The sequence below is a fragment of the Puma concolor genome, chromosome B3 (genome assembly GCF_028749965.1).
Source record: "Puma concolor isolate L17-30 chromosome B3, mPumCon1.1.hap2, whole genome shotgun sequence".
Classification (NCBI taxonomy): Eukaryota; Metazoa; Chordata; class Mammalia; order Carnivora; family Felidae; genus Puma; species Puma concolor.
Genome location: NC_141672.1, coordinates 62,015,291 through 62,032,053, shown reverse-complemented (window position 1 = coordinate 62,032,053; position 16,763 = coordinate 62,015,291). Strand labels below are relative to the sequence as shown.

The window sequence follows — 16,763 nt, the reverse complement described above, 5'->3', positions numbered from 1 at the left end:
TTGACTTTAAGTGGTGAGTTTTTAATCAATTAAAAAAAATCACATATCCTTGATTAGAAACTATAGAGTCGTTGCTAGCCTATTTACATTACTCAGAATAGAAACTTCTTTTTAAATGTAGTACCAAAAGTCTCGTTTTATTAGCATCAAACCATTTGTGTATACTTAAATTATTTTCATGCCACTAAAGCATGAGTTTTTTCCAGCTAGCTACCTAATTCCTAATTATTTTCATCAGCTGACTCTTTGAAAAAGGAAGAAATTTAATGCATATGAATTGTACAACATAATAATTTGTTACTTATTTACCTAAGTAACAGGTGTGAGGTTGATAGTATTTCTGAATTAAAATATGTACTTCTTAGGTAAAAATCAGTTTGGAACTGCTCTGCATTTAATGTGCCATCTTCGCATTGCATAATAAATGATTCATTCACAGCCTTCATGCAAGCAGGTAAATGGAGTGAAATGAGTATGTTATATTTTTTCATGTAGCGTCTAAAACTGACATAATCTGAAGATGTGGGTTAAAGTTTGTGTTGTTACTGTTTTTTTTAACCTCAGATACGTGGCACTCTGCACCAGTGTCTCTTGCTGACAGTAATGCTTTGTCTCGTAACACGACTACCAAGACTGCTTGGTCACAGGCAAATACTGTTCTTTTTCAGCCAAAACATTCCTGACAATAATTGTACTTTCTGTATCCTTTTTTTCCCCCTCCCCCCACCTGCCCCCAACCTAGGCTGGAAAGGCTGGTGGACGTCCTGAGGAAGAAGGTTGGAACAGGGACCATGAGGACAGTGATCTGACTGAAAAAAACGACAGTCTGGGGAAGCAATCACATCTGGTGACCAGGCTGCTTCATTCAACACTGTGTAAACACTAAAGCCTTAACTTAGCAAACAGTTGTTAGAAGTGGGACACTCCAACCACATTCCAAGCTGAGATAAAATCAGATCACAAATGTTTAACCACTTTGCTGCTGACTTATTTATCCAAATGTATTAACTACAGACTTTTACCAATGAGTAGCTATAAAGTTGTAGCTTATTTTGTAACTATTTTATATCACTCTATTTGATATAAATCTTTTTACTGAGAGGCCATTATAGGTCATATCTTCACATACGGCCCTTTCTGAATCAAAATGCAGCAAAGTAAATATTGTCTAAACCTTAATCCATTGTGTTAGGTCAGAACTTCAAATACGTGCATTTTTCAATATAGAGTTTATTTCTTAACTGATGAGAGCAGCTCAGACATGAGAATGTATAGTCTTCCTCCAATGCATACACATGATCTTTGTTAATATTAAAGAATATTAAATATAAATACCAAGAATTAAATGTATAATTTGCTCCAATAGTTTGGTACATTAAAATTACATTAATCAAGGAATGATTTTTGTTTCACTACAAATAATACAAACTGTTTTCAATAAAAAAGAGGATATTGTTCATGTGTACTTATGGATTCATATTGTCGATGTTTTTAATGTTGTGTCTGAATAATGATCTAAACTCTATTTAAACTGTAGAAATTGCCAAGTCTGTCTAATAGGCTGGGACACCTCTGGCTTGAAAATTAGCATGTGCCAGCATGACTCTCAAAGGCAAGAGGCCATCAAAAACGTTAAGTATTCTTTTTGATTATCTTTATTTAGATTACCATTTGAATTTTTGTTGTGAAGGAGGGGAATCCAAGATACGATATACAGTAAAATTGTAACGTAAAAATATAAGGATGTGGAAAAAAGAGAACTGGCAGTTTGGCTTGGTTACCTGCTTTTCCTTTTATTTAAAAAATTGAAATAGTAAAGCATAACAATCACTTCTAGTCACATGAAATTATGAATAAAACCAAGATTTATGTATTTGGCTACAGAAAAAAATACCTTCTTTTTTTTTTAGATTGAATAGATGAGAGGCCAATAGAAGATGACTGTGGCCGCAACAGGATGAAATAGGCAAGTAGAGATTGAATTCGTGAGAATTTTGTGGGAAAGTGAATATTTTTCCAAGCCCATACAATATTTTAATTTAGCTTTAAGACCGAGGTAGATTCTCTACCATTGCTTATTTTCAGGACAAGAACAGAATAGTTTATTGCACCATGCTTTGGATACACCAGTGGAGATTATTCATGTGATTTTTTTTTTTTTTTTTTTTTTACTCTTGCAGGAAAACATAAGGAGCTTTATCATAGGGCCACAAAAGAATCATAATGTTAACAAACTCGATTTCCTTCTCATGGAATTTTTTAAACTCCGTGGCCATTAGAACCATTCCATTAAGTTCAAATTTAGAGTTTACTCATGTCACCTGCTTTTAATTATTTTTTTAAACTATTAGAATTAGAAAATAAGGAGCAACAAGGGCTAGAAATAAGCTAACTGGATTTCTTCTACAGTCCCAAAGAGATTATAGCCTTTCATAGGCCAGTGACTATATAAATAGAGAAATTTGAAATAATGTGGTCATGCATGGAGTCTCCCCTCTGGGCTGTCATGGAAACATGTGGGAGCCCCTGTGTGAAGGAATAGTGCCTTGCAAATCATGCAGGTAAGTAAAGAGGAACAGTTCTTGTCACAAAATAGTCCATTCCTGAATCCTCTTCAAGTAAACCACAAGTAAACCTGAATTTTCAGGTTAGTCCTAAAGAACAGACAAATCTTTCCTGAGTTATTTTGCTTGGGGTTTTATAAAACACACAGTAAGCATAAAGACATTTTACAGCTTCCAAACATCTCTTTGTGTACTGAAATGATTAGATTAGAGCAACCAATTCCTGTAATCAATATCCAGAACTTTGAAAGAATCTGATAGTGTAAAGTTAAATTTATAAAACAATTCTAACATTTACTATTATCAGTGTAGGTAACCTCCGCCAAAATACCACATCCCCTTGAAGATGAGTTGTCTACAAAATTACAAATGCTAAGTATTTCAGCCAAATATTATCATTAATTGATTTCTTATACTTAAAAATGTCCACCAACAATGTTTCAAACCGTCTTCACTTTTGTTCATATGAAGGAGTTACCTAGCTTCTGAGATCGGTTCTCTAAATACTCGGTAATATGATGATGATGGTTTTAGTGCTGTTGTTATTATTATTACATTGTACAATTGAAGAAGTAGACTCAGAATCCTAGGAATTTGCCAGGGACTGGCGAGGACTTACAGCTGAGGTCTTAGGACTAAACTCCATGTAGCTGTAGTTCTCTAAACCTTTCTGTAAGGAAAAAAAAGACTGAAGATTTTAACTCTTGCAATTTTTATTATTATGCCATTTCTTTTCTACCAATACATATGAATTCACCAACAATTGAGATTGTATGCATTTCTTTTAGTGAAGTACAATAATGTGAACTGCATGTTTAAATAGCATCACATTTTTACTATCTCTCTACAGTGTTACAGTAGCAGCATGCTTTGCCTTAGGCTACAGTCATTGGGAATACTGTGACAATTCATTGTTAATAATAAATAACCTTGAGTTGCTTTGTGCCTGATGCCAAAACCTGACAGTGTAGTTTTATTGAATGGTGGTCTGAACTTCAAGGCTTACTTTATCTCCTACAGCAACTATTAGAAGTGGAACTGGTTATAAGCAAGTTATAAGCAAGGTTATTGGTTATAAGCAAGGGATAACCGGTTATAGCAAAGTTATTAGTTAATTATTAATATATGAGAAACTTTAATTCTACTTTTATAAATAAGCCGTTATGTTAAAATAATTTAAAATATTCAAAATATGATATCTAATAAAACATTTTCCCTTTTCAATGAGAAAGCTGATCCTCTGTATATATCCTTATTTCAAATAAACTGAAGAATCTTGTCAGTCATTTACTGACAGAATTTATTTCAAAAAATGTTAGAATATTCAAAACTTATAGTTTGAATATTAGATATAGTTGCATAGAAAAGCATCTTTATATGTAGCATTTTTAAAGATCATGGTTATTTTTGAAGTTTCTCTTTTCAAATACTCATGATTAATGAGTCATTACAATGATAAAACATTTTACACATGACTTACACACTTTATCTCCTCACATAAGTAAGGTTTGTGTGGAACCCGGATTTTTCCCAAACATCATTTTGTTATTGATAACTGTTATTTACAACTAACCTATCTATTAACCTATTCATGTCTATATACATGTGTATATCTGGATACTTAGAGCATACACACAGACACACACAAATACATTTGCCTTTTTAAAAATTTGATTTATAAGTCCACTGTTAGGCTCCAGTGACTTCAGCATTTTGTTCATGTTTTATTAGAAATGCACGTGGTTTCTGAGGCTTTTAAACAAATACATGGAATGGTTGAAAGATTTATATTGCTCATGCTTAGCTAAATATGTCATCTCTAGAAAAGATGTGGTTTGTTTTGGCACTGTTTTAAAAACTCAAATATTTTAAACATTTGTTAAGTTGGAGCTTGCACATTTGAACCAGTAGCATACGTTCCAGAATAGTTTCTCAAGTTACCAAACTTTCTGTAATCCGTTTGCTAGAATAACCTCTATTGAAAGGTTTTTCTGTTCTTTTTTTAAGTACTTTAATTTATAGAGGTTGGAGTTATTATTTTAATGTAGGATTTCATAGATAGACTTGGACAGTGATGAATGTGTATTTTTGAGAATCATCAAAATACTCTATACTGTTGATATTTCTTTGCAAAAACTTTAATATACTTATTTTTAATTTTATTGTCATCTAAAAAGTTTTGGAATACACTGGTACTTTTGAAGTCACCAGTTTCTTGACTATCTGATTATTAACAAAGGTGAATTTTTTAAAAAGTTTTATTTATTTTTGAGAAAGAGACAGAGCATGAATGAGGGAGGGGCAGAGAGAGAGGGAGATACAGAATCTGAAGCAGGCTCCAGGCTCAGAGCTGTCAGCACAGAGCCCGATGCAGGGCTCGAACTCACAGACTGCGAGATCATGACCTGAGCTGAAGTCAGACGCTCAACCAACTGAGCCACCCAGGTGCCCAATAAAGGTGCATTTTAATGCACAAACTCAAATATGTAAAATATATACTTACTTTTTATTCACATAAAATCCCCTACTGCAAATCCTACACATTTCAATGCAATTCTGAGACATTGATCTTAATCAAATTTATAATGATACAATCCTGAAGACACTGCACTGGATATGCCTATAAAATATACTACAGTAAGAAAACAGATTAAGTTCACCATCAAACTGTGTTTGACAAGTTTAATGAAGATAAAAGTTGAGGGGCACCTGGCTGGCTCAGTGGGTGGAGCATGTGACTGTTGATCTCCTGGTCATGAGCTCGAGCCCCATGTTGGGCATAGAGATTACTTAATTAAGAAAACGACAAGAGTTGGTATGAACAAATTTTTTTAGATACCTCAGGAACCTTTAATAACTATTTAGATACAAAATAAAATCATAGCAATAAATATTAAAGAGAAACATTACTTTTGGTAAATACAGTTAGAAAGAACCTAGAAAAGGAGATCACGTCTCTTAATGAAAAAACAGTAGACTGATTCAAGTCCACTGCAAAGCACCTCTACTAACTTTGGAATTTGTATGTGGAATTTTGCTGTAACCAATAGCTGAAATCTAAAAACACTGCTTCTGTTCTGTTCATTCAATCAAGGTAAGGTAATGTAAATACGCTACCAAATACTCTATCACCTGCAGTGAACTTAGAATTTAAAGCTTAAAGTATATGGCTAGAAGAGGACCATGGTGGGGTGGGCAATAAGAATTTTGGGGGCAGTGGCGCCTGGGTGGCTCAGTTGGTTAAGCGACCAACTTTGGCTCCGGTCATGATCTCGCGGTTTGTTGAGTTTGAGCCCTGCATCCGGCTCCGTGCTGATAGCTCAGAGCGTGAGCCTGTCTTCGAATTCTGTGCCTCCCTCTCTCTGTCCCTCACCTGCTCTCTCTCTCTCTCTCTCTCTCTCTCTCTCTCTCTCAAAAATAAATAAAACATAAAAAAATGTAAGGAATCTTTGGGGCAAAGATTCTATAAACTCATCATGTCTAAAGTGTCACATCACTGTTGATAAAAATTGTTGAGTTACTGTGTCTGGTCTTTGTGATATTGTTACCATACGTTGTACTTCTATATATGCACACAATAATAACATGGTTATTATTTTTTGCTTTAAATAACAGTTTTTAAGGAGATTTTTAAAAGTAAGAACACCACTATTTTATATTTACCCATGTATTTACCATTTCCAGGGCTCTTCTTTGTGTAGATCCAGGTTTCCACCCATCACCATATTCCTTCTTCCTGAAGCATTTATCATTTATAGTAAAGCAGGGCTGTGAGTGATGAATTCTTCCAGCTTTTGTATGCCTGAAAATGTCTGGATTCTTTTCTTTTCTTTGCCTTTATTTTGTGGGAAACGGCTTTTTTGCTGGATATAGTATTTTAGGATAATTTTTTTTTTCAGTATTTTCAAGATGTTGCTTTATTGTCTGGCTTGCTTTGTCCCTGCTCTCATTTTAATTTTTGTTCTCTACATAAAAACGTCCTCTGGCTGCTTTAAAGATTTTTCTCTTTGTCATTTGTTTCAACCAACGAGATTAGGATTTATTATGATATAGATTTCTGCATGTTTCTGTGCTCGTGGTTAGTTGAATTTCTTGGACTATAGGTTTGTAATCTATGAATTTTTTTTTTAATTTCAACCATTACAGATGAACATAGGGGAAGGGAAGGAAAAATAAGATAAAAACAGAGAGGGAGACAAACCATTAGAGACTCCTAGAACAAACTGAGGGTTGCTAGAGGGGAGGTGGGTGGGGAGATGGGCTAAATGAGTGATGGGCATTAAGGAGGGCACTTGTGATGAGCACTGGGTGTTACATGTAAGTGATGAATCACAGGGTTCTACTCCTGACACCAATATTACACTGTATTTTAACTAACTTGAATTTAAATAAATAAATTTTAAAATTTCAACCATTATTTTTCTAATAGTTTTCTGTCCCCCAGATCTTTTTCCTCTCCCTCTGGAACTATTACTTTACATATATTAGACTGTTTTAAGCTGTCCTACAGCTCATTCATGTTTCATGTAATTTCTTTTTCCAGACTGTTTTTCCTGCGTGCTTTATTTTAGTTTCTATGACTTTATTTTCAAATTTACTAATCTTTTCTTTTGCAGTATCTAATGTGTTCATAATTCCATCCAGAGCATTATTCTTTGCAGGCATATTTTTCATCTCTAAAAGTTAAAGTTGGATATTTTAATTTCTTTTATCTCTCTCCTAAATTTATTTATGCCTTGTGTTATCTTCTGGAATACACAAAATATAGTTATAAGGACTATTTTAATGTCCTTATCTGTTAATTCTATTATCTATTCTATTTCCAGGTCTCTTTGTTTTTTGTTGTTGTTTTCTTATCACGAGTTGCATTTTCCTGCTTTGGATGCCTGCTGACTTTTTTTTTAGATGCCAGTCATTGTGAATTTTAATTTGTTGAGTGTTGGGTATTTTTGTTTTTCATTAATGCTTTTGGAACTTTGGAGATACAGTTACACTACTTGGAAACAGTTAGATCCTCATTATAATGCTCTTTTGAGCTTATTAGGCAGGATCAGAGTACCTTTAATGTCAGGCTGATCCACCCCACCCCTCCCCACCCCCCTCCCAGTTTAGGCAATACCTCTCTGAATACACTACTTATGTACAATGGGGTTTCTCTACCTTGACTGATCACAGCCTTGTATGAATTTTGATTATTATCTTGCCAACTCCTTTTTTTTGGTAATTCTTACCCTCACTCAGTAGTTTCCTGTCACACATGCTGGTCAACACTCAGAGGAAGAGTCCGGGAATGCACTGCAGTTCTGCAGAGTCCACTGCTCTCTTGTGCTCTCCCTGTGGAGTACTCCTCACTACATGCAGAATCTCTCTTCTTCAGTAGTCTGACCTGCAAACTCTAACCACATTCTCAGCTCTGTGTTCTCGACTCAGGGAGGCTGCCAGGCTGTTTCGTTACCCTTTCCTGCTCTCTGCTCTCTAACTTCTCTAGATAGTAAGCTGGGTCAATCCTTGAGCTCACTTCATACGCTTCCCTTCCCTCAGGGATCAGTATGCTGGGCTGCCTGTTGTCCGAAGTCCAAAAACATTGATCCATGGATTTTCACTGTTGTTTGCTGTTGTTGCTGTTGGTTGATGAGTTTTTTGTTCTTTTTTTTTTTTTTTTTTTAAAGTCAGAGGGTAAATGTCCTGGTTACTCCATCATGCCCAAAAGTATAAGTCCTTCTATAACTGTTTTAAAATATTATCCTCTTGATGTCTAACTGCCTTCTTCCCTGTTGAGAAATTACCTGTCGGTCTTAATGTTTTTCTCCTGGAGGTAAAGTCTCTGTTTTCTCTGATTCTTTCTTGTTTTTATCTTTTTCTTTGTTTTTGACAGTTTTGTGCCTAGATGTGGTCTTTGTATATTTCTTGCTTGATTTCATCCATCTTATTAAATCTCAAACTTGATATTTTTTGCCATCTTTAGGAAACTTTGGTGAATATCTCTTTCTCCTCCTTCTGAAATTCCAATTATATATATTTTATATTTATTCACTGTGTTTCCCCATATTGCTGTCACCCTATCCTGTATTTTCCTTTTTTTTTTTTTGTTCCTTTATGTACATTAGTTTTGAATTTTCAAAATTGCCTTTTATTTCACTAATCCTGTCTACTGATGTTAAAGCTGTCTATTCAGGTCTTAATTTCAGATTCTGTACTTTTCAATTCTACAGTTTCCTCTTGATTTTTTTTTTTTTTTGTACATTCCAATTCTCTGGTAAAATACTCACCTTTCCAAATATATTGTCTCCCCCTTTGCTTCTGTTTTCTTGAATATACTAGTCATAGTTACTTAAAAGACTATGTCTACATGTCTACTAACTCCACTTTCTGAATCATCCATGGTCTGTTTTTGTTTTTTGCTTTCTAGATGCATGGTCCTGTCTCTTGGCATGCCTATTAATTAATGGTTGACTAAATGCAAGACATCCTGACCCTCTAGAAGATTCTGTCTTCCTCCAGAGAGGGCTTAACCTTTCCTCTATTGGGAAGATTGCGTGGAAGCTAATCACCTTAATCCAGTCAGGTACTATGCTGAGTTGTACCTGGGTTACATTCTGAGTAAGGCTCAGTTTTGTCTGGTTTGCCTCTCCTCTGATGGCCTAGCTCACTCGAGCTTTCAACGGTACAAGTGATAGCTTCACTGGGGCCCATTGAGATAGTCTCATCTGAGCTTTTTTAACCTCAACTTAGCACAGCTCAGAATTTGCCAAGTATTTTGAAGGGAAAACTAGGTGTGTGTTTCAGGCCCTTTGGCTCTCCAGGTCTGTCACTACAGCCTTGCAAGAATTGCTGAAGGCTATTTTCTCTGTCTCTAGCAGCAGTCTTCTTCCAGGACAAAGCCCAGATTACCACTCTCTCACCTTCACCCAAAACCAGCAAAGACCTCCAGGGGAGAGCGGCTGCAGAGTTTACCTCTCTGTTCTTTCCTCTCTAGAATCTTAGTCCCCCTCTTCTTTGTTTCAGCCCCTCTCTGATACTTTTAGTAAGTTATCCAGCTTACTTTTTGTAAGTTTTCCAACTTTTCTTCTTATTCTTAGCAGGGACATTGGTCTGCCACAAACCACTCTCTTCTGGAAGCAAAATGTCAGTGAGTTTTTAATTTCTGTTATTACATTTTTTTCATTTCTGAAGGTTATATTCTGATCATTCCCCAAATCCAGTTGGTCATTTTTATGGTCCCTTGTTCCTACCTCATATTTTCAATTCCTTTTTATCTTATGCATTTTAAACATGCTTATTCTGTATTTGATTTCTGATCATTTTAATATCTGAAGTATTCACTGCTCCAATTTTGCGGTATTTTCCACTAGCTACATTTTTGCTGCCATATTTCTTTGGATGTTTGGTGATTCATGAATATGAGCCTATATTTCTTAGAATTATCCTCTGCGGGACTTTTCAGGGCCTGGGTTGAAGGTCGGTTCCTCCATAAAGGCTTCACATTTGCTTCTGTTAATCACCTGGGAACACATACAGGCTTTAGAGCACTTTAGAAACTTAATTGGAATTTTACTGGACCACTTAAATGATGATAATTTGGGTTGAAAACCCACATGAGGGCTAGCTTATGGTTATAAAATTGATGACAGTTCCCATGTTTATGGATTGGAGGAATTAATATTGCTGAAATGTCCCTACTACCAAAAGCAATCCACAGATTGCACAGAATGCAATCCCTATCAAGGTTCCAGTGGCATTTTTCACAGAAGTATAGAAAACAATCCTAAAATTTAAATGGGACACAAAAGACCTCAAATAGCCAAAGCAATTCTGAGAGAACAAAGTAGGAGGCATCACACTTCTGATTTCAAGCTATACTATGAAGCTAAGGACAGTACTAGCAGAAAAAGAGGCAAACAGACCAATGGAACAGAATTGAGTTTATCAACTAATATTTGACAAGGGAGCCAAGAATACTCGAGAAAAGACAGTTTGTTCAATAATGGTGCTGGGGGTGGGGGGTACTTGGATAGTTAAGTCAGTGAAGCATCTAACTCTTGATTTTGGCTCAGGTCATGACTTCATGATTCATGGTTTTTAGCCCCATGTTGGGCTTTGCACTGACAGCGCGGAGCCTGCTTGGAATTCTCTCTCTCCTGTCTTCCTGCCCCTCCTCCCACTCTCTCTCAAAATAAATAAGTAAACAAAATAAATAAATAATGGTGCTGGGAAAACTGGATATTCACATGTAAAACAAAAAAATGAAACTAGACCCTGTCCGGCACCACTCACAAAAATTAACTTGAAATCAATTAAAGGCTTAAATATAACACCTGAAACCATGAAACTCTTAGAAGAAAACATAGGAACAAAGCTCCTTGACATGGGTCTTGGCATTGGTTTTTTGGATATGACATCTAAAACACAAGCAACAAAATCAAAAATAAATAAGTGGGATTACATCAAACTGAAAAGCTGCACAACAAACAAAACCATTGACAAAGTGAAAAGACAACCTGCAGAATGGGAAAAAATATTTGCAACCGTATATCTGATAAGGGATTAATATCCAAAAACATATAACTCATTAGCATAAAAACAGTCCAATTAAAAATGAACAAAAGACCTAATTAGGCATTTTTTCCAAAGAAGATATATAAAGGGCCAACAGGTATATGAAAAAATACTCAACATTACTAGGCATTAGGTAGAAGCAGATCAAAACCACACAGGGATATCACTTCATACATGTTAAAGTGGCCATCATCAAAAAAGATAATAAATAAACGCTAGTGAGGGAACCCTTGTATATTGTTCGGATTATAAACTGGCACAGCCACTATGGAAAACAGTATGGAAGATCCTCAAAAATTTTAAAATAGAATTACCATATGATCCAGCAATTCCACTTCTGGAAATATGTCCAGAATACATGAAAACGCTACCTCAAAAGGATGTCTGCACCCTCATGTTTCTAGAACCATTATTTACAATAGCTAAGACATAGAAACAACCTAAGTGTCCATCAACAGACAAATAGATAAAGAAGCTGTGGTCTATATACACAATGGAATATTATTCAGTCATAAAAAAGGAAATGCTATCATTGCAACAACGTGGATGAAACTTGAGGGCATTATGCTAAGTGAAATAAGACAGACAAAGACAAATACTGTATGGTCTCACTCCTATGTGGAATCTTAAAAGTGTTCATAGAGGGAGATTTTTTTTTATTCTCCATTCATAGCCCAAGTTTAAGATTTTTTCCTTGAGTGGACCCTGGACTTTGTCCCCTATCCCCTGTGCCACTAAGAAGTACATGAAAACCAAAGCTCAAATTCACCCCCATCATAGGGCAAATGCTTTTAAAGTAAAAACTGCTTACCATTGAGGGTTCCCAGTTTTCCTTAGGTGTAGGCCTCTGTGTATTCCTCACCAACTAGCCAATACACTGATGGATTTGCGAAGATATCTGTCATTTTCTATCCAGCATTTTTAGTTGCTTACTGAGAGAGGTTCCAGGTTCATCATAGCAGGAAACAGTAGTCAGGACTGAATGTTATTAAATGTGTACACACACACACACACACACACACACACACACACAGATATAATTGCACTGCTAATAAAATTTTCTGAATTTAGTTCCAAATTTAGTATCACTTGTATACATGATTAAAATGAGTAGATAATAAATTTACTTTCCAAGATCCATAATTGCAGCTCTTTGTCCCCACCAGTAACTACAAGCAGTTTTTCATTAAAGAAAAGAAAATGATTGAATAATCCAAATTAGCCTGGGCAAGAAAACTAACAGCTGCTTAAAATGAAATGTTTGAGTTATGAGCCATGTGCCACTTTGGTTTATCTGCAGCCAAAAGGTTTAGAATCCTTATTCAATTAACCATGTTGCTTGGGAGGGCCTGGTTGCCCTGAATAAGAGCTGCCTGGTGATGAGTAAGAGGTATTCGTGACACACAAGTTCAGACCTTGCAACTCTGTTTTTGTTGTTTGAACTTTCTTCTCTGTTGTAGCTAGGGATCCGGCGTGGAATTTAAACACTTGTGTGGTAACTCCATTCCTTCAGCCATTGTGTTGTTAAGCTCTAGCTAACGAACTTTTAACACTGGCTTGATGTAAAGCAAGACTGAGAAAATAGCCCCCATCAACATTTCTGGTTTTATAATTAAAAACTATATGATTTCTGTGTCTTTAAGAGGTAAGATGCTCATGCCTGTGGAGTCCAGCTGTTCCCCCAAAAGTAACCTTCGTAAGATGTGTGAAAAATAAATAAACCAAGGTGCATCTAAGAAAGCTGAAATTAAGAAATGACTTACATTTCAAAAATCATACCTCTTGTAACAGAAACTCCAACATGCATACCTGTATTAAAACTTAGGAACTTTGCCTAAAATAAAGGAAACAAACTTATGTAACATTTGGAAAGGTGAGTATTGCTAAACATACCGGTCAAGTATACTTTGTCTCATGTGGCCCTTTTCTTCCAGGCCAACTGTTTTTGTTGCCTAGGGAGATCCTCCTGATAATGTCACAAAGAATGTTTCTCAGACCCATATAGATTGTGTACACGTCGGCTTGCTAAAGACAAGTTTTGATTTTAAATCTCTAAGCTTCAGTTTGTTTCTAAGCATACTGTTTGAAACAAAAAACAGGTGAATAGACAAGAGAAGACTCAATTTCTTCTCCCACTCATCAACCACTTCTGAAGATGATTCTGGCTGAGAAAATTTAAATACAGTTTGAATAATGATATGTAATTTGACATAAAATGTCTCAGAATTTGAAGAATTACTTTGAAGAATTACTATCCACTTGAACATACACACTGACTTCTGATGTTTTACGTCACAATCTTTTCATGTTACAAAATTAGATTTGCTTTTTGCATCTTATTTTCTTCAACTGCAGTCATATTATAAAGCACAGTTGTATACTTTCATTTAGGTGACATGAAGACATCTTTTCATTTAAGTTAATACCTAATCTTGTTTGTCAAATAGAAGCAAAGAAACACCTTTGAAATCAGCAGTTTCAATTAAAACTTCAGTCATATCAAAATAATCATTTTATTTCTGTGTTTATAAAAAATGCAACAGCTGTTCAGGAAACACAGCTATATCGCAGACTGAAAATTTAAATGTTGCAGATATTATTGTCTTTCAGTTGTGGTAAGACAAACAGTGGTTTTATTATTTCAAGAATCAAAGAATGAACCGTATGTGTACTGTTTTGTTTGGGTTGTTTGTTTTTTAGATTTTTTAGGAAAGTTTTCTGGTTCCATATTAGATTAAAAAAAAAAAAAAAAACCAATTGACCAAATCATACCTGGAAACTCGGGCACATTATTTTGTTTTCATATGGATGGCAAGAAAATTAATAGAATCGACTTTCTTTCATACTAATACCTTTGACCTGTGCTCCAAGCCTACTCTCCATTTCAGTTCCTACCCTATATTTTCATTATTGAATTCATTTACCATTTTTAAGCCTCTACTCAGTCAAATCCACCTTCGTGTGTTTAAATCCAATTCATCCTTCAAGAATGCTTATACGCCACCCCCGACATGAAGCTTTCCCTAATTCCCCACCCTAACCTCACCACCAAGCCACAGTTAATCTCTCTTCTATATGCCTCATAGCTCTGTCTTCATCTGTATTAGGGCAGTTATTAGTATTCCTGTATAGTATTCCTGTACTATCTCCCATTACAATGCAGCTTCTACAGGTCAGAGATTGTCCATATTTCTTTGCACAAGTAAAATACTTGGTAAATAGTCATTCTTGTTAATGACAAAAACTAAATCTTCCAACTGTATTGTTTTATAAACATTTGTGTGATGTGTCTTTTAATAAAAGATGAAGATTTGAGTGTCATTTCCCAAAATAGTGGTGTTAAAATACATTAGCATGTCAAATTATTTAGCACTTGGCATATTATCAGGTGAAACGTGCTCATCTGAAGACTTTAACTTTTAACCATAATAAGTTTAAAGTGAAGAGTTTCGGTCTTTTGTGTTGTTTGTTTGATTTTGATTAGGTTTGGTTTTTTAAGCAGAATTTCTTGTGTAACTGTCAAATGTTGGTCCCTATGAAGTTGAAATCTTACTCTATGATAAAGTGAAGACATGGTTCCATTGTCTTGGAAAGTTTAAACAAAATTTCCAGACCCCAAAATAGGCCATTTAACTCTTTATTGAACAATGCTAATAACTAAATTGCTTTCTGGAATCAAGTGTATCAAAAATCAAAGAGAGAGAATGCAAGCAGTGTATAAACCAATGTGTGTTTGGATGTCTGCTGATATTGCTGTGATGTACTTTAAATCATGATTTCAAATTCATTGATTCTTCATTTCCAAAAAGTAAAATTTCCTAAATTCTGATTATTTTGATAAATTGTCTTGTTATTTTACTTTCTAGTTACGTATTATTCTTTTAGTTCTAAGCCATATTTTAAGATATGTGAGAACAAATAAATTGTGCATGAACATTTCCCATCAAGTGGCAGCTTCAAAAATTAATATTTAGCAACTAATTTTCTGTCTCTTCTCCACCAGTTTTCATTATGTAACTTGTTTAATGAAGATCCTAAAGCTTAAAAAATACATATCATTTTCCAATAAATAGGTCAGTTATATCAAAGCCTTTTTGAAACACTCAAGCGTAGAATATTCACTACATTTACTTGTATGACTATGAATGACATTAACACACTGAAAATCTTTAAGTTCCTTAAAGAAGTGTTTTCTCATAAATTCACCCTGGCTGTCTAACCAAATTACATTTTCAAGAAAGTATGTCCTCTGAAATTGCTTATAGCATGTACCTCACACACAAAGTTACCTATCTTAGCTACTCTGGTTGCCAGCAGAGTGATTCACTTTCAATAACAGTATTTTGTTTGTAATTTTCTAGGAACTACAGCCCTTTACTCATCAAGCAACAGTAAACCAAAACTGCCAACATTGTTTACCATGTTGAAAAATTAAAATTATCTTCATGAATAGTGCTCAAATGGTGGCACATGGCTAAATGAATCATCTTTGTCTTAAAGCAAAAAGGTTAGACTTTACCTATGTTTAAGAGTTAATTTTTCTTGAAATTCATCAGACAAGAAACAGAAAATGCTGTAAATTTTTAGCTTTTGTCTTGAACATCTGAAGTTCTTTTAGCTAGTAATTTTTTACTTAGAATTGTATCTTTAATCCGAGGATCTCCCATCTCTTTGAAGCCAGTTAATTAAAACACATAGTCATCGTATAGAACTTTCACATTTGGGTAAAATGAGAACAACGGAATTGAATAACTTTTATAATGTGACCTAAGCAAGCATTTTCAAATACGAATGTGTATCCACTCTTAAGTTCCCGCTTTCCTATCTGTCTGTTAAAAGCTGAAAGTTGTGCCATCATGGTTAATGTTTTGACAGATTTTACCATAAACCTTGCTGTTGTAAATTTGCCTTGAGCCAAAATTTAACATGTTGTAAGCCCAGAAACAGTTTTTACTGTTAGTGACCAGAAAAGGAAATAAATCAATTATGCTCTTCTAAATGATGGGAGTATAGAGTTTAACTCTTTAAAAGTTATACATTACTCAAAATATAGGAGTAATATTCATTTTGTATGTTCAAGGCCTCTCAACTGTCAATACAACATACATAAACACTTTTGTGACTATCACAAGGAAGAACATACCAAATGAAATATTATGTGGCTTGTATGTGCTCACTAAATTTTATAACCAAAATATTATCCCGAAGTTTTCATTAAAATGCCCATTGCCTTAGTATGTGGAATAAAAAATTTAGGCCCTCAACATGTGATTGATTCAAACACTATAGGGTAATCCACTTTGTTTCCAGATAATTTATCAGAATGTTCTTTAGTTGGACCCCATTTTATTGTTTCTGTCATCTATTTTTTGATAACTACTTAGAGTATTCTATTACACGTACCCCCAATCACTGCTATTTCTTAAAGCCTAAAGACCTAGATTTTTTTTCTCTCTCTAAAACATCTTTAATGACCATGACCATTAATATTTACTCATAAATGCATTTGTACACAGGCTTAACCATTGTACATGAGTGAAGGAAAAAAGGGTTGTTACCCAGTTCTTTACCCTAGAATAAATCAAATCAACAAATATTTATCGAATGTCTACTATGTGCAAATAGCCCTGGACTGGTCAGCTT

General features: G+C 34.8%; 1 protein-coding gene across 6 annotated transcripts in view; it reads left to right on the top strand.

Annotated features, from left to right (window-relative positions):
* The window catches only part of MIPOL1 (mirror-image polydactyly 1), a 346,637-nt gene that overhangs the window by 315,473 nt on the left and 14,401 nt on the right, over positions 1-16,763 (top strand). For 5 of the 6 annotated variants that reach the window (XM_086709892.1, XM_086709891.1, XM_086709894.1 and 2 more), the window contains one exon: positions 743-1,457. In XM_086709892.1, the coding sequence (XP_086566018.1) occupies positions 743-809 (67 nt within the window). In that variant the 3' untranslated portion in view covers positions 810-1,457. Of the gene's footprint in view, positions 1-742; positions 15,628-16,763 lie in introns of those variants that run through there. The other variant, XR_015252408.1, reaches the window with a different exon arrangement.